This window comes from Oratosquilla oratoria, chromosome 18 (assembly GCF_046742065.1).
Source record: "Oratosquilla oratoria isolate Oo_2021 chromosome 18, ASM4674206v1, whole genome shotgun sequence".
Lineage (NCBI taxonomy): Eukaryota > Metazoa > Arthropoda > Malacostraca > Stomatopoda > Squillidae > Oratosquilla > Oratosquilla oratoria.
The window spans coordinates 18947433-18970661 of NC_134794.1; the positions used below are offsets into that span (position 1 = coordinate 18947433).

General features: G+C 39.4%; 1 protein-coding gene across 1 annotated transcript; it reads left to right on the forward strand.

Annotated features, from left to right (window-relative positions):
- The first annotated feature begins 12102 nt into the window (after positions 1-12102).
- On the forward strand, positions 12103-22942 carry LOC143035106 (glutathione S-transferase 1-like). The gene is made up of 5 exons (XM_076201671.1): positions 12103-12250; positions 21147-21356; positions 21637-21775; positions 22364-22531; positions 22630-22942. Exons 2-5 carry the CDS (start codon positions 21163-21165, stop codon positions 22768-22770), a joined length of 642 nt encoding a protein of 213 aa, XP_076057786.1. The 5' UTR covers positions 12103-12250; positions 21147-21162; the 3' UTR covers positions 22771-22942.
- The last annotated feature ends 287 nt before the right edge of the window (positions 22943-23229 follow it).

Genomic DNA, 23229 nt, shown 5'->3' on the forward strand with positions numbered 1-23229 from the left:
AGAGTAATGGATTTGAAATAGGACAAGAAGGAATTAGGCAAGAACTGGTTTAAAAAGGGGAGTTAGTTAATACAGCAAGAGAAGTCGAGGCCCCAGCGAGGAAAACCTTAACTTACACGCTCTGGAAAGACGAAGAGTGCGGGGGTGATCTCATAGAGGTATTGACATGGGTCAAGGACTTTAACAAGGGGGGATGCAGACAAGGTCATCACATTAAGATAGCAGGGCAAGACTCGTACTAATGGATTTAAACTGGACAAATTTAGCTTTGAGAAGGAAATAGGCAAGAACTGGTTTAACAATAATGTGGTTAACGAATAAGATAGACTCAGTAACCATGTAGCGAGCACTGAAACAACTGATTGTTTTAAGAAAAGATTAAATGACTTTATGGATAGGAATGACAGGTGGTAATGGACATGGAACTGCCTAGTGTAGACCTTGTAATCTCCTGGAGTCTCTTCCATTCATATGTTCTTCCGTTTTTTGGTCAACTGTCCCTTCAACATAATGTCCTGTACACACACATACACACACACACACACACACACACACACACACACACACACACACACACACACACACACACACACACACACACACCTTGGTCTGGACCAGTTGAGGAAAATTCTCCGCAGTTAATGTGTTAGAGTGTTTGAACAATTCTGTTGTAGTTGTGTATATGAACGACACGTTTACTCACACGCGCGCGCACACACACACACTCACACACTCACACACACACACACACACACACACACACACACACACACACACACACACACACACACACACACTCACACAGGGGTTAGCAAAAATGACAATTCTCTTCTTTAATGCTGAACAAAGACCCTGGAAGCAGGTGAAGTGGGATCGAGACGCATGACCAGAACCTAACCAGACGAAGGTGAAGGGAAAAGACAAAAGACGAGGAAGCTGGACCGAATGCGGGATCTCCGGGTCCAGTTGACAGGCGGGAACGTCCGTCGCCGGTACAGGAACATCCCCGGAGGCGGTGAGTGTCGCGTTCCCAAAGACGAAGAAGAACAAAAACAAAAACAAGCCGGGGGGAAGGGGACGGGGGCATCAGCAAACCTCTTGCCTGAGATCGTTGATGCCCCTCACTCCAGGACGACGTGCCTGAAGCACCTCCTCTATTGGGTAGAGGTACATCCCTGGCGGCAGCAGTTGCTGTCCACCGCCGACCTCGGCATGTCTATATATGTGTGTATATCTGTATATATATGTGTATATATATATATATATATATATATATATATATATATACATATATATATATATATATATATATATATATATATATACACACACACACACACACATACACATACCTAAGGCTTTTTCCCCCTTCTACACGGTGAGGGGGGGGGTGGTCAGAAAAAAAGGCATAGAAACCACTCCCACTCATTCCATCCTCTACATATTCCACTCTCCTCCACCCTCACTCTCATCTTGGCACTTCCTGGATGACGGGTCATCCCTGCATCCTGTCCACTGCCCTGGGTGTCGCAAGACACAGCACATCCACAACAAGGCCGCTTCATTAATTCGGCGACCCCCCCCCTCTCTGTCCCCTCATGCAGAAATGAAGAAGATTGGGAGAAATCCCTTTGGGCTGCGTCAAATTATTTCTCATACATACTTCCTCATCCCCCATCACACACCCACTCCCCCTCATGCATCACAGCATCATCCATACACAACCCTTCTCCATTCATCCCTACCATCTGTCCTCTCCCGTCCTTCCTCAATAGACATTCCTCTCTTTTGTAATACTCCTTTTACCCCATCCATCCATCTCATCCTAGGATGCTCCCTCATATTCACTCCTTCCACCTCTGCCTTCCACACCTCTTTTACTAATCTTTCTTCACTCATTCTTTCCATATGTCCAAACCATCCTAATACTCTTTCATCAACCCTATCTCCCAATTCCCTTTCCACCCCTGTTCTCCTCCTCACCTCCTCATTTCTCACTCTATCTAGCCTAGTAACCCCTATCATACTTCTCAGACATTTCATCTCAAATACATTCAAACTCCTTCTCTCTTCCTTTCTTATGTTCCATGTTTCTGCCCCGTACAGTGCTGTCGTCTCAATCACTCCTTCATATAACTTTCTCTTAGCATCCATTCCCAGATGTCTATTTCTCATTACACTTTTCAATCCACCAAGGCATTTACTCGCTTTCCTCAATCTACATTCTACCTCCATCCCCACTTCTCCATTTCCTGCCACATTCGCACCCAAGTATCTAAAACTATCCACTTCCTCCAGTCTCTCTCCCTTAATGTTCACTTCCAGCCTGCTGTGACTCTCTCCCCTTGTACATCTCATCACCTTACTTTTACCCAGATTTATCTTCAGCTTCCTTCTTTCACACACCTTCTCGAACTCTGTCACTAACTTCCTCAATCCCCCTCTGATCCTGCTACAAGCGCAGTGTCGTCAGCAAACAACAACTGGATTATCTCCCACTTTTCTCCATTTTCTTTAAACATCTCTAACCCCTGACCCACTACCCTTGCATTCACCTCTCGCACCACCCCATCCATGTATAGATTGAACAGCCAGGGCGACATAACACATCCATGACGAAGTCCTACCTTTATCTCAAACCATTCCCTCTCTCCATTTCTAATCCTAACACAAGCTCTACTACTCTCGCAAAAACTCTTGACTGCTCTTAACAGCTTTCCTCCTATCCCATATATCTGCAATACCTCCCACAGTGCCTTCCTGTCTACCCTGTCACAAGCCTTTTCCAAATCCATATAAGCCCCAAAAAACATCCTTATCTTTCCCTAAAGCATTCTCACATATCTGCCTTGCCACAAAAATCTGATCTACACAACCCCTACCTGTCCTAAAACCACACTGTTCCTCACCAATTACTCCCTCTGTTCCTCTCCTAATCCTCTCAATCAAGACCCTCCCATAAACCTTCCCAACTACACTTAACAAGCTGATCCCTCTGAAACTACTACACTCACACTTGTCCCCCTTTCCCTTGTAAAGTGGAACTATACAGGCACTCCTCCAGTCCTCCGGCACTCTACCCTCTCTCAAACAAATATTAAATAACCTCACCAGCCAGTCCACCATCACTGTACCTCCTTTCTTCAGACATTCTGCATAGCATCCATCCAACCCAGGTGCCTTACCTGCTCTCATCATCTTAACAGCTGCTTTCACTTCATCCTTCCCTATTTCTCCTCCATTTTCCTCACTCATCACTCTCATTTTCTTAGCGCTTCCCACTGCAACTACCTTTCCCTCCCTATCCTCCTTCACATTTAGCAACTCCCTTAAATACTCTGCCCACCTTCCTCTCACTGCCTTCTCTTCCATTGTCATCCCTCTATCTGCACCTTTTACCTTTTCTTCTCTACTTGATTCGCCTCCTCTTTCTCTTTTAATTTCTTTCCAAAACATCTTTTTATTACTTTCAAAAATTTCTGTCATACTCTTACCCCATTTCAAATCTGCTCTCCTCTTTGCTTCCTTTATCTTATACTTAACATCTCTTCTCTTTACTTTGTACCTCTCATACGATTCCCTTGTCCTAATTTGTAGCCAATCTATGAAAGCCTGCTTCTTCTCTTTAACACCCTTCTTTGCTTCCTCATCCCACCACTCACAACCCTTCCTTCTATTTTCTCCCGCTCTCCTTGTTCTACACACCATCTTTGCACACCTTATGACTCCCTCCTTGAACCATCCCCATTCCTCCTCCACTCCTAGTTCTACTCTATCCTTCACTCCCTCCCACTCCTCTCTCACCTTCTTCTTGTACTCCTTCTCGTTTTCTTTCTCATTTAAGCAGTTCACTCTAAGTACCTCCCTACCTTCTGCCCTTTTCCTCTTTCTCCACCTATTTTCCACTCTCAATTTACCTTCCACCAGAAAATGATATGATATTCCTCCACTCTCTCCTCTTAGAACATGTACTTGGTACATCCTTAACTTTTCCTGGTCACCACTATATAGCCCATTAATCCTCTATCTGCCAATCCACCACCCTCTACCATGTGTACTTATGCTTGACTTTCTTCCTAAACACTGTATTTGCTATCATCAACTCTCAAGACATATCTCCACCATCAATTCTCCATTACGATTTTTACCTTGAACTCCATACTTCCCAATCACTCCGTCTATTGGTTTGTTTGCTACCTTAGCATTAAGGTCTCCCAATACAACTACATTGACATTTCTCCCTAATCCCTCTATGCACTCATTATATATATATATATATATATATATATATATATATATATTTATATATATGGGTATCTTTGATATTCGGAATGAGAGTGGTAAATATATCTGAATGTAAGAAAATTACTATAATATCTAAAGCTCTAATTTTTTGAAAATATTTTTTCTTAAATTTTAGATGGAATTATAACTATATGGGCATTTGTAAGCGCTCCCAGTATGGTATGCGTGACCTAAGGCCGTTTCACACTTTTATGGGTTTGATTTACTATAAACTTCAAACTATCTTTGCATCACGTATTGGGTAACTGAATGACGAACATAAAAGAGGAGCTAAAACAGTACGAATATTAGACATACTATTGAAATATTCTTAGAGAAGTCTAGAAAATGGTGAGGAAATCTAGCTATTCGAATGCACAACAGTAGACGAGATTCGGCCGAGTGTGAAGTTCGTGAGGCGGTGAAGCGACGAGCCGCCCGCTTCACACATTCCACCCTCATGAAACGAGAGAACTTCCCGTCATACTGACAAAACTGACCTTTTATTTTTCTTATTTATGTTGTACTGTCTAAATTATCACTGTCTTTCCCTGACGACTTGTGATGTGTTTTAGGTCTGAAATTTTATGTACAGTCGAGAAAATATTTTCACACTTTATGATGTACATCTGGCAACAAGGAGAGGAAACTCGTTCAGCGTTATGTGAATTAGAATTAACCATTTAAGTCCTTTTGATACAAATACACCCTATAATGCCCAAGAACTTATTCTCAACAGTATGGTACATCCTGCGTGAATAAATGTTGGCTTAAGTTTCGCTTGCATGAACGTAAAAACCCTGCCTAGGGGCAATAGTGATATCTGGCAACTCTTTCGCCTGGTATAGATATCATACACGGAATTTTACATCATCTAATTAGGAACTTCGCTATAAAGCGACATCAAGAATATTCTTCACGGTTAACTTTAAACGTCGCCAAAATAGACAAGACTAGATTCTCTACCTGTATGAAAATCACGTGTATGTAACGCTGATATTGAAATTTGTTTAGTATCTGCTCACGTATCTTTATTTGATCTAGCCGTTTCTTCATTCATTCATTTTTTTCTCATGAGATCATTCAGCATGATACCTAGACGCCGCCTCCTTCAAAAGCGTGTCAGAACATTATTTACTTGTAATCTTTTTATAGTGTAATCGCCGTCACGGTAGGTCAACAGATAAGAACATTCAACTCAAGAATATTGTATTATTTTTAGTCAGAAAAAGTGTGACGTCACGTTGCCCGATGCGGGAGAGCTCTGACCATCATTTTGTACTGCCCTATGACTTTTCGGACTTCCCCATTTCAAAGACAATATTTTTTCTCCAAGTTGGAATAAATCCACACCGTATTTACTATCGTTGAAGTTGTCGCTAACATTTATTCCCGAGACACATACGCATCTCCCTGCTGTATTTGTATAGTGCTACTACTGTGCTTTATATAACTTTATAATATATAAATGAAACTGCCATGGTAAAAAGGGCCCGTCTCCTGCAAATATTCTATTTATCTATTTCTATTTAATTATTATTATTTTTGGGGTGCGCGTGTGTCTGTGTCTGTATGAAGAAGAGTTCCTTCAATCGGACTTAAAAAATGGCTTTCCTCTTGTATTAGAATCCGAAATATTAAAGTCAGGGCTGCACACTAGTAAGAAACGTCCGTTTTCTTTTATACTATATGAGGGTGTGACGGACATCGCAGAATTTGATACATATATTTTACTTGTAACTTTTCTTAAGTAATATAAAATAGAATAAAAATACCCATGCTGATGAGAATACATGGTTTTATATTGTGTAGTGTTGTGTATATAATGTACTCTAGTTGCATTTTTTATAGACAAATGCATTTGGTTTGTTTGGAAAATGTGTTTAACTTTCATGGAACCATGATTATTTTCTGTCAGCTTTTCATAATCCACTTTCTCTTGAATCAGATTTACACAGCCAAGTTGTGGGTCATTATGCTATTTAAATCATGTATTTTTCTCTTAATCTAAATTGATTATATTTTGTGACATTATAAACGTTTCGTTGTCCATTCTCAGGACTACACTAGGAACATTTTCTCGACATTCTTTCAAAGAAATTGTGTTGGTATTTTGTTAGTGACGCCATTTTTTTATCCTCATATTCGAATGCAAAATAGAGTTCAAAATCTGAAATCATATCACAGAAATAATAACATGCTCTCTCGGAAACAACACTTACGTTTCTTTTTACCCAGAACTTAATATTTCTTTAATTGACCGAAATTCATATGATAAACCTAATTGGAAATCTGTAATGAGTATACTGATTTTTTCTTGACAATACAATAATAAGGCCCAGCTCAACAGTTTGGTGTTGTTTGAGAGACTAAAACTACCTGAAACAATACGCTTTCAGGATTTCCAGCTACGGTCGAAGATTGCAAACCTTTCAGTTCTGGGGAAGGGCCATGACATACGTCCATTCCTTGATAGAACAATCATTAAATAAATATAAATTGAATGTAGTACAAATGCTTCGTCTGTTTTGTAATATGTAGGTGATAACTAGTTATTTACACGAAGAATTTAGATATATGGTCATTTGTAGGAAGAATCTAGACAAGTGTGAATATATTATGTACACTTTATGAAGGTATGGAACTATATCACACAACACAAAAGAGAGTGGTTGCTTGCACGACGACATGACGTCAGCAGCGTACCCCTTTCCGAGTCATCGGCACAACAATGAAACTGAAATTGCATATAGACATAACAGTAGACACCATTTCTTTTTATATTCTATACTGGCTAACGCCAAGCTGTTTCATTCAGATTATAGATACACCTTTGGTTGTTTCCGAATTACGAAAATTTATTGAATAGACAAAGAAATAATGATAATAAACGAATAAAGAAAGAAATAAGAGATAAATACACAAGTATAAATAAATAAACAAATACGTACATGGATAAAGATTGATGAATAGAGAAAGAAAAAATGTCAAGGCACTGTCTACCAAATGGATAAAAGAATGTTATAAAAACATTATACCCACCAAACAACATTTACAGCTAAATATCAAGTACGACAGTAAAAAAAAAAAAAAAATCATGACAAGAACAAATCAGAACTTCCTTAATAAGATAGCCTTTCCACCGAATTTTCATTTATGGTATTCTGTGATGGTTGAGACAGTACCTTCCTCATATAATCCTTAATTGTAAATTGCTAATCTTGGAGACTAATTCTGAAACTATATCGCTGTGCACCACTAACTACCACTAATGTTTGGTTTATAGACCTATTAAGGACATTTCATAGCCCACTAAGAGCCCACTGGACAATATTGTCATGACCACTCAAATAAAACTAAAATTAGAACCGTACCCAACCCCCTAACCCACTGGGGTTCATGGAATCTAAGTAGAAAATTCACTAAACTACCCCAGGGTTCGACCCCAGACCGTTATCAATGACTGCCACTTGCCCTGGTTATGCGAACACAAGTGTATTGTAAGTGGTTATAAAGTAAGTTTTGATCGATCATTGGAGGCATAGGAACGAAACCCCATGAGCATAGTTTCCTATCCTATATATTACGATTAAGATACAATTAGGAACACATACATACAAACACACACGGGCGCGCGCACACACACACACGCACGCACGTACACACACCTCGTGGTGCAGTGGTTAGATTTCCCACCTGCCACTACGGCGGTCCGAGTTCAAATCCCGCCCAGGGCTGAAATTTCAGTATCGCTACGCAGCGGGTCGTTACTCCAACTCTCGTGTGTGTGTGTGTGTGCGTTTAAGGTCACAATATTACCCATAGATCGGTCAAACGAGCTCTGAGCTCTCATCCGGGAGGTTAATAACTGTCGATCACGAGTCCGACACGTTGTCCGAGACCATGGTGAATCTCACAGTAATTCTTTGTTGAGACTCTTATCTCCACACGAGAACCACCCCTCCATGAACACCAGGTTCCTTCCACTATCAGTCACTGTCTCTATTGATAAACATTTCAAATCAACGGCCTTTTTTTTTTTTTTTTATCTGCACTGTCCTCAGTGACCTTGAACGTGAGTGATTCACCACCAAGGTCTTGAATCACGTGCTGTACTCGTGATCAACAGCTATTGTCCTCCCTGTTGAGAGCTCAGATCTCATACAGTATGTGGCCTGCTCTATGGGCAATGCATGTGTGTGTGTGTGTGTGTGTGTGTGTGTGTGTGTGTGTGTGTGTGTGTGTGTGTGTGTGTGTGTGTGTTTCACCATGGTCTTTGGATCACGTGTTAGACTTGTAATCGACAGCTATTTCCCTCTCGGAAGAGAGCTCAGAGCTCATATATGACCGATCTATGGGCAATGCTGTGACCTTACACGCACACACATACCCAACTCCCCGCCCATGAGAGTTGGAGTAACGACCTGCAGCGCAGCGATACTGAAATTATTTTAGCCTTGGGCGGGATTCGAACCCGGACCTCCGTAGTGGCAGCCGGGAATTCTACCAATGCGCCACGAGTCGTGTGTGCCTGTGTGTGTTTATCTAATTGCATTTATTATTGTAGCATATAGGAAAAGGACTTATGTTGGTAGAGCCCTGTCTCCACTCTCAAATTGATCATAACTAGCCTCAAATTCATGTACAGTTCCAATTTATTCTGTATTTCTGATTTCCAGTTATCATATTGAGATTTAAGTCCATGCATCGTTCCAGTTTGGGCTCTATCACTTTCTAAGTTATTTTAGGTATTTGTGTATCTATCCGGAAATCATCCTTTAGACATATGCTCTTCCTTAATTTATTCCCATAACCTCTTAAATCCCTCCCATCTTTGATCAAGAGATCACTTCTGTCAATGAAATCTACCCCCTTCAGAGATTCAAATAATGTAATCATATCACCTTTCTCTTCGATCTTTCAAAGTTGGTAGACCCACTGCCTTCAGTCTTCTCTCATATGGATTGTGTGTATGCGTGTGTGTGTGTGTGTGTGTGTGTGTGCGTGAGTGCGTGTGTGTACGTGCCGACCTGGAGGCATCTTCCAGGAAGTGTTCACCCTACTAAGATCTTCCAAATACCTGCAGGGGCTTCCACCTCCAACCACCTCCCCCTCCCCTCCTTCCTCACGTGGGTCTTTGTCCTTTCCCTTGGACCCTTACCGATCATGCTGGGTTACCTCGACATCAGGAAGAACTCGATTCTTTGCCACAAACTTTCCTTCCTACTCGTCTGCGTGGTCCATACTTCGAGAACTTTCGATACAAGTGTATTCATTTGGTAATATACAGGCTAGGAACTGCTCGTAGAGCCCCGTCTCTTTGTTCCCGATTATGAAACATTTTTACATTCAGCTATGCTGTCCGCCCGAAGTGTTTCTAACCTACTTCACAAATCATTAAATTTCTTCCACTTTTCACTTGTCTGACTTCTTTCCAGTCCGTTTCTTCACGGGGTTTCTCTAGTTTTGTCAAGTTTCTCTTGACATAATTGTACCAGCCTTTTCTATATGACTTATTTCTTGGGTCTCTGTTCCCTACTGTTATGAGGAACTCGAGGAATACATAATCGATTTTGCCCATAAGGTACTCGGAATTTAGAGATTCAATGGTATTAGGTTCCTTCGTTAACAGAAATCCAACCACTGCTGTGTCTACACCTCAATATCTTGTCCATCCGACTTATTTGGATCATTACAATTTTTACTGCTACATTGAACAGTGTATCTGCGATTCATCACTTCAGCGTAGTTCCAATTCCTCCTAATTCACCTCTCCACAGTTATAATCTCCCACTATGACTATATTTTTAAGTAGTTTTCTGAAGGTGCACAGCGGACTCCAACATTCATAAATTTATTCATTTATTTTATTTATTTTTATTCGGCTTCCTTCCATGTTCTTGTCAGTGGTGCATAGACTAAAAATCCTGTATCAATACTTCTTATGATGGAATTCTGTCAGATAACGTAATCATGGCTTTCCTTTCCCTTTCCATGTCGTTTACAAATATCGTCAATAAATCATTCACCAGTCTTTGTCCAAGCCACGTTTTTACTGTCATCATTCTCGTAATCAATTTGAGTCAAACCCAATGTTTCCTCTGCTAGCTATCGCAGGATCTTATAGTCACGCTCTCCTTCCACCATGATTTTCATCGTAAAGTGTTTTCCCTTCCGTCTTCATACAGACGAACCCTCCTAGTCAACTCAATACAGAAATGCATTCCTGTGTCATGCATGGATTTCGTGAAATATAATAAAGTCTGACTACATAGTACACTTTCCATCTTACGAGATTTTAGTTGATCAGTGTCATAATGTTTTTCTATGATAAAAAATGGTCATGGCCGTCCTGAGCAAGAGTAAGCAATATATTTCTCTTTCCCCTATGGACAAGCCTGCAAAATGACAGCTGGGGCTACGTCATTGACAGCGTTCGGAATAAAATGAAGAATCACAATGACCTACAATATTCCCATGGTACCTGTCATTCATCGCTCTTATCATGTGAACGATAAGTTTCAATCTCTTTCGTATGTCTCGTCCCTTCCCACATTCTAGTATGTTCGTAGAACACGCCCCTTCCCACATTCTAGTATGTTCGTAGAACACGCCCCTTCTAGCTTTATCGCCTTCGTTATCTCTACAACGTATCCGTCTTTTATTTTATTTTTGGTAAATATGATTATACCAGGGCCCTCACTAAATTTCCTTCCTTTCAAGCTGAGGGTTTAATTTTTATGAGAAAGTCCTCGAGCTCTTTGATACTCTGACCAATGTCGGCGACTTTCTTGAGCTTTATGTAGGAAAACCACGTCCCATTTCGCTTTATCGTTACTATTCACTTCTACATATATTTTGATTGCCACCGGACGATTTTAATCAGCCAACGGCAACAACGTTTTATTGAAACCCATCATGATTAAAACCATTAGCCACGATTCATGTTTAGAACATTTATTCCGACTGCCGCCAGGCGATCTTATTCTTCCGATGGAAACGCTCGCCATTGGGCGGTGAAATTGTTGGTGGGTACATTCCTTTGTCCTTTCTCTACACTTTCACCACATATCACCTCACCTTTTCCCCCGCTCAAACTTGTTGAGGAAGTACCATTTCGGCATGACTAGATTCTTTTGCTGCTGCCGGCATCATGATACTTCAGCGAGTTACCAGTTCGTCTTTTTATTGAAAATATACGTCAAGAATTAATTCTACTGTTTTATCCTTTTTTGTATTCGTTTCACATACCACCTAACATGCATTTACTGTCAAAGAAGAACCACGTCAGCATGACTAGATTTTTCTATTACTACCAGCATGCTTTAGTTACCAGTTCGTCTTTTTATTAAAATATATTGGCCTCATTTTGGCCTGTCTTTAATGAATGTTCATCTTATAATTTAATGTAATGTACTAGTATTCGTTATGTACAAACACTATAACTCCCCACTTCATGGTTATATGTTCAGTAAAAATAATTAAAAGGGTGCATCGAAAAGTACTGGCGGTTTATGATGGCAACACCGTAGTTCATACCGAGTATTTATAAAATAAATATGGCAACGTTTTTATTCACGTTACAACCCATAAACAATGGTTATAAATTGTTCCACTAAACTGACGAAAGTCCGTAACAATCGAAATATTTAAACAACAAATGAAACCCTAAGAATGTACAACGTAGGATGACACTAGCATGTACATCATGCAATGCATTCACAATTTTATTTATTTTGTGATATATCCATAATAATTGTGTTCATAACTTATATAGAGATACGTGATCTTATTACACCAATAAGACAGGATAAGCAAGTTTGGGCTTAACAACTTTTATACCACCTTTTAATTGGTAAAAACCAAAACTATTTGGCATCTCCAAATTTTGGCCGTTATGTATACAGGCTCAGCGCAGTCTACTACCCGGTCTCAGGTTGTGTTTGGCGGTCGTCTGGTATAACAGGTGAGTATATTTGAATACTAGAATGTAACAACTTTGTGTCACTTTAATATAGTTATGGTATGTGTTAAATGAAAAACAAGTAAACTATTTTTCAACATGAAAATTGCCTATACTTTATCAACTATTGAAAAAGAAGCAAAGGAACAGGGGTGTATACTTGTATGGATGCGTTCGATCACAAATGCTTACGAAACTTCGAGATTATTATAAATTGCCAAAAGAACTTGATTATATTTGTCTACAGTTACTAAGTTCCACAATTAACTTGACGAGTTATTAATTCAAAAGTAATCGCGAGGCCGCGTTTTTATGTTTGGAAGATTTGTTTATACAAGAGTTTGCTGTTAGAAATAAAGTCGGTGTTTACCTTCAACCTTGTCCATATTTAATGACTTGATGTACTGATTGTGGCATGTAGCTAAAATAAAGGAGTTACAGATTTACTTGACGGTCACGTTTGAATGAACACAATGTAAGTTTAATATGATAATAATAATTTTATGAACTGTTTTAAAAGTTAGATGTACTTTACGGTCACTTTTGAATGAACACGATGTAAGTATTTGTACCTTGTCAAAATAATCTAAAAGACACGAGTATAAAGATAAAGGAGGAACTGAATTAGGGAGACGACAGTAAAAGAAAAATTACAGAAACTTTGAGAAAAAGAGTCAAATTTTTGTTGTCCAGGTCAGTAGAAATCTCTCTGGATCTCGTCCAAAATTAATAATGTAGGTACCCCCACAAAATTTTCAAAAAACAAATAACCCTTGAATTATTGTTGCGTATGAAAGACAACTTTATTAGAAACAAAATGCTTTTTAAATTTTTGAAATAGCTTGAAAAATAAGGGAGATACGATTTTTTAAATTATTTTTTTAGCCCGCATTTTTGGCTAGACTTTACCATAACAAAGTGTTAGAATTAAGGGTGGTATTTTGTAAAGATTTCGGTAAAGAAATACACATTAACTCTAAACCACTGGTCCAATTTAATTAAAATTCGGCATACTTGGGTTTTAAGGGTTAACAAATCACATGAGCATGTCAAAAACAATGTGAGACATCTCCATCATACCATATTTGCCTTTTCATGGCAATCATGAAGCTGTCAATGGTGGGTCTCGCTAAGCGCCGACCGAAGTCAACCAACGCTGACCAAAACGACACAATAACGGTTTTTGCTCAAATGCATAATATATATATAAAAAATAGCATACGGTTGCATTATTTGACCTATTTTCTTTAAAATGTGTGATTTCCATGTAAAATGATCGAAGAGAAGTTACGCTTTTATCCTCTGTAAAATTACCAACCGGCAACCAACGCCGACCAAACCCAACCAATGACGGCTTTTGCATGACAAAAACGTAACTTCTCCTTGATGATTTTACATGGGATTCACACATTTTAAAGTAAATATGTCAAATAATGCAATCATATGCTATTTTTTATATATAGATTATGCATTTGGGCAAAAACCGTCATTGCGTGGTTTTGGCTTTGGTCGACGTTGGTCGGCAGTTGGCGGTTGGTAATTTTGTAGAGGATAAAAACGTAACTTCTCTTTGATGATTTTACATGGAAGTCACACATTTTAAAGAAAATAGGTCAGACAATACAACCATATGCTAATTTTTATTTAAAATTATACATTTGAGCAAAAGCCAGCGTTTTGGTTTGGTCGGCCTTGGTTGCCGGTTAGTAATTTTGCAGAGGATAAAAACGTAACTTCTCTTCGATCATTTTACATGGAAATCACACATTTTGAAGAAAATATGTCAAATAATGCAACCATGTGCTATTTTTTATATATAAATAATGCATTTAAGCAAAAACCGTCATTGTGTGGTTTTGGTCGTCAATGGTGGTGTAAACAAAATCAAATACGAACTGGACGCTTAAGATTCATGGGTGATATGCCTATATGTGCGGACCCTAAGCTCAAACATTAAGTGATCAACGCTCTTAAGCTTCTCATATCCGGGAGAAAATAGGTTGATAAACACGTTTATGTACATTTAAATAATATTTAGTGATACCTTACCTTAATATTTTTACTCGGAAAACTATGTTACCGAGTTTGATAACCAAATTTCCGTTCGAATCGCTGAAGACATTTTCTATTTAAAGAATTGGGCATATACTTGCAAAACAACAAGGTAATTTTAATTATATTGCGCATCCGCTGAACGCGGGAAGCATTCAAATTAACTAAACAGAAGCTGGTGGTCCGCAAGAAATGGCGACGTAAACATTACATGGTCGACAGTGGCGCCGCGCGCGGATTCCGGGGTACCTAAATAATGTAGTTGAACTACATAGTATGCTATCCCTTTCAAGGAATCTTAAGTTGTAGCAGTGTCATGTTTTATAAAATTCTACATCAGGTAATTCCATTGGTCTTAGAAAGACCTCTAGGATCTAGGTATTGCAAGAACGGGAATTTTAAAGTAATAGTAAGGCCACTTATAAATAATAATGGTGATGGATGGTGATCATCCAATCAATTTTTTCAAGTGGCCATGTGGGAGATTTTTATATTTAATTTTTTTTTTTGGGGGTGGTATGAGAATCTAGCTTTTATTTGATCACTTCTCAACATTATCAAAAATACCATTGAAAAAAGGGTGGAAATTGAAGTTCATAATATTGAAATACAAGTAACAAGGATCAAGGTATAAGAAGTATTCCAATATTGATTCGATATTACACGCGAATTACGAGTGAAATGTAGAGAAATACATAGGCGGAGCATGCCGACCGGAGACCTTTTAGTCCTTAACTAGGTCGGATGCTGAAAAAAATTAGTAATGATTAATAAATAGATAAAAATATAATATAAAGGAAAATATAATATAAATCATAGATGAAATAAATGCATATAATTAAATGATACAGGTGAATAGTAAATATTAATTAATTGACATAACATAATAAATGTGAATCAAGCAAAGAACAATAAACAAACAGACAAAGGATAACAAAACAAGCAAATAAAAAAAATTAAAGTGGTCTTGATTGGGGACAATGGCAGGAGGGAGTGTAGGGATCATTTTCATTTTTAAAAGAATGATCCAGGATTTTGATCTGTGGTGATGCCACTAAAAACCTTACACCATAAGAATTAAGGCCACTCCCATACGGGATAATGAAATCCTTAAGATTGACTTGCTCACTATTGCAACATTGTTTCAAGATCGAAGTTTTGTTAAGAAAAATGTCTGATTATCTCAAAGAAACAAATCCTTAGTCCAAAATTTGCTAATTCTGTGGAGAACCCCGATAGTGTCAAAGCTGGCGTGCTGCATCCCAGACAAATTCGAGGAGATACAAGAACTTGAACAGGTCGAGAGGGTATTTACGAGTAGGTGTCTATGATACTGGGAGAGGCTGAAGATCCTCAAACTCTCACTGTAGATACGCAAAGAGCACTATATAGTGATTTACGTCTGGAAAGTCATGAGGGGGGGGCACAACACCTAACTAATCATAGAATGAAGGTGGAGGTATCCAAACGCCATCCCAGGTTTGGTAGGACCTGCGATAGAAGGCTCATAAGTAGATGCTCCCAGCGACTGAAGCCTACTTAGGCCGAAAGCTTCACCCAGAGTGTTTACTGTCACTCGAGAGAGATAAGGACTACGGGAGTTAGCACCGAGGTTTTCAAGGGGAGGCTAGACATTCCTGGGCAACATCCCAGATAGGCCTCCAGTCCCATCAGGCCCAACCTCACGATGAGCAGCAACGAGCTTGATCGCAGACCACGTGAAGCTCGGGCAGAATATGTGTGGTGTCCTCAGACTGGTCATTGTTTTAACAGCAAAATCTACAAGACTAGACCATTAACCTAAAGTAGCCCATCTAAAAAAAATGTAAAAAATGTATTAACATCCTGAGGCGTGAAATTCCGCGTATTTCAGAACTTTCTCGCGGTTGGGAATTATTTCCGCATTTTCTTCACCAAGTTGTTAAAAAATATGTATGGGCACCTGTTACTCGCAACAATTTTGTCATTCTGGATTGATGTTCAATGCATGAGAATTTACAGTATGCACCAGGTTGTACTATTTGCAGCTGAAAGATGCAAAAGCTCTACCATGGGAATCCACCTTACTGGGTCGCTTAGCTTCCTCCCGACACACACACACACACACACACACACACACACACTCACTCACTCACTCACTCACTCACTCACTCACTCACTCACTCACTCACACACACACACACACACACACACACACACACACACACACACTCTTTTTTTCTTTTTTTCTCTCTTTTTTTCTTTTTTTCTTTCTCTTTCTCTTTCTCTTTCTTTACTGCGCTCACATTCCCGTTTCTTTCAGTGACTGTACCGAGAGGAATTCGTGTGATACTATGCTATAAGCGTTGTTGTAGATCCACAAAAAAACAAAAAAAAAAAAAACCTGCATATTCCTCCCATTGTGTGCATGGGATCTGTCGTCGATATGAAAGTGATAGACATCTTATTTACCACGGTCGTGGTCGTGGTTTTGTGTACATGTGTATTTGCTCATCTTATTTACCACGGTCGTGGTCGTGGTTTTGTGTACATGTATATTTGCTCATTAGTTGTTGAAAGTACATTAGACAACTATGTTAATTTGTTTCGTTGGACGTTTGTGACGTCACAAATTTTGGTGTCTTAACTTGCTTTAATCATAATCGTACTATGGTACTTTGTAAAGATGATTCCAAGGATTCCCTATCAGTTATCTAATATCTAGGTCAAGAGACAAGGTCAAAACGACGTAAAATGCGATTTTCATTTAGAGCAAAAGTTGTTTATAACGTCAATCTGACCATCATTTATGATTGTTTCTTAGGATTAATAAATTATATTTTTTCTTATATTACATACCATGTAGCATATACTGAAGCTCTTCGATTCACGACACTACTGCTCTCGCTAAGCTGGATTTTTATTTATTTGTTCTTACACTATTGTGTTAGACAATGAAAAACTTGCGTCGTCAGTGTCAGCATTCCTGAACAAACCGAAAACGTTTCATGGGACACGTTTGAACACAATCAAAACAATTCCTATCGTGCATATGGCGGTTTCTGTATATAGCTACAACACATGTCCCCTTGTATATTTCTTCAATAATATATTTAAAGTGTTAGAATATGATCGTTGTTATGCTGGTGAACAAATGAAATGCTGTGCTATACGATTGAACAATGAAAAACCGACGTTTTCTCTTATCTTTAGATGTCTGGCAACACATAGTTGATGGGTTTATTAATTGTCTAAAATGATAGCAGAATAATATGCAGCCAAAATCAGAGCAGATTTAGGAGACGATAAAGCAGTGTATAACTAATTAAAGTATCTGACGTTTGTTGGCATATCAAGCGAGGTTTGTGACTCCATTTGGCCTTGAAAATGCCGACTGATTAAGTACCATATCGCTGGCAAGAATTGCACTGTTCCCAGGCAGCGAGCAATGGTCTGTTATGACTTGTCTTTTTGGCCAAAGTGCGTTTAAACTTCCCGGAAGTGAAAGGGATTGCAAACATCCGCTATGGGAGTTTTGCACGCACGTCGAAAAAGTCTCGTAGTTATTAGTCAAGTTGTGTTTTACGTTTCCGAAATTACAAATCTGCGCGTCAGTCTGTTTCCTTAGCCATAGCCCAGCAGTCAAGATGAATATTTATGTGGACGTGACAGTTACACATGATGAAAGAGTGCTTCTTTTGACTTTAATTCCCTTGTGCCCTAGTCCCACATCATAATGTTCTGAGTATGCACATCGCACGAAGCCATGTCCATGACGTCATGGCAGCCCGTAAATGAGACTTCCCTGTCCGCTTGCTGCTTGGCTCGCTGGCCGCTTGGCCACCTACGTGCTTGCCAGTCAACTCTGCCTGTCTGCCTGTTTCTCTGACCGATAATATGTGATTATTAACTTCTGCCTGTTTCTCTGCCCGCCTGTATTTGATACAGGCCTGCCTGAAGGCCTGGAATTGAAAAACCATGACTTAACAATTCAACATGTTCAAATAGTCATCATGCCTCGTACTCGCTCGTCTGTAACTTCGTTCAGTACGTAGGTATGTCGTTACGCTGATGATATCTCGATGAAGACAACCTTGCGAGCTCGTGACAGGCTGAACCCGACACAGGTTGCATGTAAGCTGTGATAACCTTGAAATGTATGATTTTATTTTCGTGGTAAAATAAACGCGCGCGCGCGCAAACACACACTCACACGCAAACACACACACACACACACACACAAACAAACACGAAAGTTTTTTTCCGTCATTAAATTACATTTTATCATACAAAAGTTCACATTTTATATTTTCTTAATTAAATAACTTTTTATATCATACAAAAGTTCACACTTTTTAAGATTTCCTTTATCAAATTACTTTTTAAAACATACATAAATTAGAGATTGGAAATAGTCATTCCAATCTGATGCAGTGGGCAGAGCACTATGAAAGAAATCTTGTAGAGGATATATTCCAATTTAGAGATAAGAAATGGAAACGCAGTAGTATTTTCCATGCAAATAAAGCTAGTAACTGGGCGTAGGTCTATGTAAGGCGTCCTTAGTGAGACCACTGCATCAGATTGGAGAGAATATTTCCGATGACTTATTGTGTATTTATACCGTTTGATGTATATGATATAAAAAGTAATCTAACAAAGAAAACAAAGAATGTGAGCTTTTGTATGTATAATATAAAAGTAATTTGCAGAGCTGGGCGCGTTCCTTGGTGCGTTCCGCTTTAGTTTGGCCGCGGTTAGCGCTCCCAAACCTTTAAAGCTTAAGAGACAGATTCATACTATTAAAGTCCGGTAGGCCACATACTATACCAAAGAAAAAATTCGTGGGTCACATCCAAAAGGTAGCCACATACTATACCGGTACCTATATTGCTTACATAGTTTGGGGACGCGACCCGCGACCGAACTAAAGCGGAACGCACTTAGAAACGCGCCCAGCTCCGGTAATTTGACAAAGAAAAGGTATAAAAAAAAATCTTGCTAATTTTTGCCTTGCGAGCTTATGACGTGGAATCGGACATGAGGTCAATGATACTATGAAGCTAAAATATATGAACTGCCTGACGTTACAAGATGTAGAGCTGAAAACAAACTCCAACTTGAAGAATGTGGTGCGAATAATTTTAAATTCGGGTGGGATCGCTTGCTTTAAGCCGCGAATGGGAGACTGCCATTAAAGATGGAAGTGACTGGCAGAGCTTCATGGGGTCATCCTGTCGGGTTGGAGTAGTTGCGGAAGGAATGTGCAACTCGCCAGTTCTCGCTGGTGCCAGTCAGTGTGGTAGGGACACTGAAGCGACAAAAATCTAAAAGGGTTCGTATACCACGGTAAGTAAAGTGCTGGTAAGATAGTTTATATAAACAACAACAATGATACGTGTAATGGTTTCACTTTTAAGTCTGATATTAGCTAATGTAAAAAAATGTTGGATAAGGTAAAAAGGAATTTTAAGTATGACGGGTCAGTTTGTCAACGTGTTAAAAGAATTCCGATTTGTGGGGACTTACCCAACACTTCTGAAGGCGTGTATCTACAAAACCGTTAACGTTTACGATTTTTCGTCAACATTTGCTACTATTACGTATTTGGTCATAAATAGCAACAGTACTATTTGAGTGTTTTGATGTGCACATCAAATACATTGCTTATTCTAAAAAAAAATCGTAAAAGTAAATGTTAGGCAAAACTTGTTAGCGATATTTTGGTAGTTGTGAGGACAACTAAATGTAAGGACATTTCCCAGCAAACTCGCCCTCACTCCCGCAGTCTTGTTTTGGATCTCATCGTGTGAGCACGGTAAGAATCTCTGGTAGGAAAGAAAGGAAGTTGAAGGGTCGGTATTCTTCGAACAAAAATAAACATTATTGGTATTACCGTAATTATGGGTTATTGTTTATGGTAAATATGGTGCTATTTACAGTAATGGTTTTAGAGATTGGGTTGTACATGGACAGTCCATGTTAGTGACTTCATATATCCAAACGGCACGTTTGGCGAGTATGAATGGCAAGGCCGTTACCACCTTTGCAAACGCTTCTTGGTCGATATTTTTAATAAGTTCTAATCTTATCTCGTGTTGAGCAAGTTTGCAGTGTTCCTTAGTGCTGAAGTTAGCGAGATGTATTTTCATTCCATTTTTGACATATAGCAGTAAAGGTAAGCCAAATATTTAGACCCTAGATACTTATCAATATATAGTGTTACGGACGGAAGGACTGATTATACCTGAATAGCCTCACTTGCCATCAAGTGTTCAGTGACTATCTCTGACTAGACTTGGGATATCTGATCATCATTCTGCAAACTGAACGTAAATGTCATACTGCAGTAATATACTTCATGATGTAGCTTCGTTATTATATACCAGGGGATATTGAAAAGATGTTGCATTCGAAAAAATAAGTGCTGTGGGCTGCAACCTGAGAATAAATACGCAAACTAACGAACTGCGAGTGTGTGAAATCGATTGCATTGCTGTACAAGACTTTAAGCCAGTAAAGGTGAAAGCTGTTAGAGCTTGTAATCTGATTTGGATGTCTTGGGGAGGGAATTACCTCGGTATCTTTACTTGCCTAATTTTAATGCACAGGGATGGTTTTACCGTGTGGGGGTGTTGTGTATCATGAGGTGTAAAAATGGACAGTGATGTGTAAAACATCCTGACATAATATGTTGAATGTTTGCAATCACATTTGCGCAAGTATGACGACCTCCCCGTCTCGTCCTGTCAGCCGTTACCCTCCAAGAAAGTGAGGCTAGACGCGTCACTTTCCTTCCCGCTACGCACTCGTCACTCATGCATTACTGATGTTATTTACTAGATGTTAAAATGATCTGCATTTTCAGCATAAGGATCATCACAATGGATCTGTACTACATGGACGTCTCGGCACCATGCCGGTCGGTGATGCTGGTGGCAAAGGTAGTTGGCGTAGATCTCAACATGAAGAAGCTGGATTTGTTTGCCGGTGAGCAGATGAAACCAGAGTTCTTGGCCATCAACCCTCAGCACTGCGTTCCCACCTTGGTGGACGGGGAACTTAAACTTTGGGAAAGGTAGGATTTTTGCTGGCATTTCCAGCTTTCTTTGAGACCTATAGTTGAGTATGGTGGGATGGGTTTTTCAAATTGCTCCAATACCTACGGCGATACTGATCCAAGATGGTGTTGTATATATATAGGACAGTGATCATATTTTGTTAAGAGTTATAAAATGCTCTGTAAATGTTCGTGTATTAATCCTTTTCTTCACTTTGCACACTTCAGTTAATGCTGGGGTAGGGAGATGACAGATATTGCCGACTGTATTATTTTTATACGTTATTTTTCTTTACAGCCGCGCAATCTGCACTTATCTGGCCACGAAGTACGGGAAAGACAACTTCTACCCAGCAGATCCTAGTGTCCGCGTGTTGATCGATCGCTTCCTGTATTTCGATATGGGAACGCTGTACTACCGTTTCGGCGAATACGTGGTATGTAATGCACGTGATGTTGCAGACACCTAAAGTGCAAATGAATCCCTGTTGCACTAGTTAAAAAGAGACTAACGTACTTGGCAACGATGTCAGTCAATTTTACAGTTGAACGGTCTTTTTGGCTTGGAGAGTTGAGGACGAGGTGGTGTTCTTTTTTCCAACATGTAATAGTTTAGAATGAATTTAACGTTTACTGCATTGTGAAAGTAAAGTACAGCATTTAGAATGTGTAAATGTAAAAATTTTGCAGAATTTAATCCATTTTTTTCAAACTGTAAATTACTTCAACTGTTACAGTATTTACAAATGAAATTTAACGATTTCGCCAATTTATAATGTATGAATGAAGTGATGAGTGTTGTTGAATTGGTTTAATGGTTAGTATCGTTGAGAATGTATGAATGTAACGGACTTCCTTTGCCCACAGTACCCTGTCATGTTCCGTGGCGGTGCACGGTTAGTATCGTTGAGAATGTATGAATGTAACGGACTTCCTTTGCCCACAGTACCCTGTCATGTTCCGTGGCGGTGCACGGTTAGTATCGTTGAGAATGTATGAATGTAACGGACTTCCTTTGCCCACAGTACCCTGTCATGTTCCGTGGCCAGGATAAGCCTGACCCCGAGAAGTTGGCCAAACTTCAAGAGGCTCTTGGATGGTTGGATACCTACTTGACCGGACACGAGTATGCAGTTGGAAACGACCTGACTGTAGCAGATTGCGTTCTTGTAGCTTCTGTGGAAACTTTCGTTGTAAGTTATTCGGTATTGCACATATGGACCGCTATTTGTACACATGTGTGCTTTTGCATTACATTCCCGCAGATTATACACAGTAAATTAAATTTCAGGCTGCCGGAATAGACATCGAAGCTCATAGCCGTGTGAAAGCCTGGCTTGAGAAATGCCGAAGTATACCAGACTACGCTAAGTGTAACGGAGATGGAGCAAAGGCGTTCGGCGAGATGGCGAAGGCCAAGTTGAATGCATAAGGACCTTGTAACCTATCCAGTTTGCTAGAATTTGAATGGATTTGCGGCACCACCATTTGTCTGTTTACTGTACGTGAATTTGCGCATCATATATTGTTAACACCCAAAGATTAAAAAAAAATAACATGGTGACATATGTACTCCGTTTTCTGAAATACATATAAAAACTTAATGCAGTTTCATTACCTACAATAATATATTTGACGCGTTAATTGCTTAAACCCGTAGAAGTTATAATACACGGGTGTTGGTGTACCAGTTGGTTTGGAAGTTGGTCAAAAATAAAGTGAAACTATTAAACGATTCCCCCCACCCCCTTAAAAAGGGGGGAGACGTGTCTACAGAAAAGCCGAATTAAGGTATTCGGCAGTTGGGGTCTCGTATCGGCTAAGAAAAATAAAACGAAGTTGGAATATATTCAATCTAGTCTTGCTTATGTTTGAAGATGCAAGAGGCCAA

Bases quoted from the DNA above. Each gene is read 5' to 3' on its own strand.
- LOC143035106 (XM_076201671.1), top strand. From the start codon at position 21,163: ATGGATCTGTACTACATGGACGTCTCGGCACCATGCCGGTCGGTGATG. The intron at 21,357-21,636 runs GTAGGATTTTTG...TTTTCTTTACAG, and splicing joins GAACTTAAACTTTGGGAAAG to CCGCGCAATCTGCACTTATC. The intron at 22,532-22,629 runs GTAAGTTATTCG...ATTAAATTTCAG, and splicing joins CTTCTGTGGAAACTTTCGTT to GCTGCCGGAATAGACATCGA.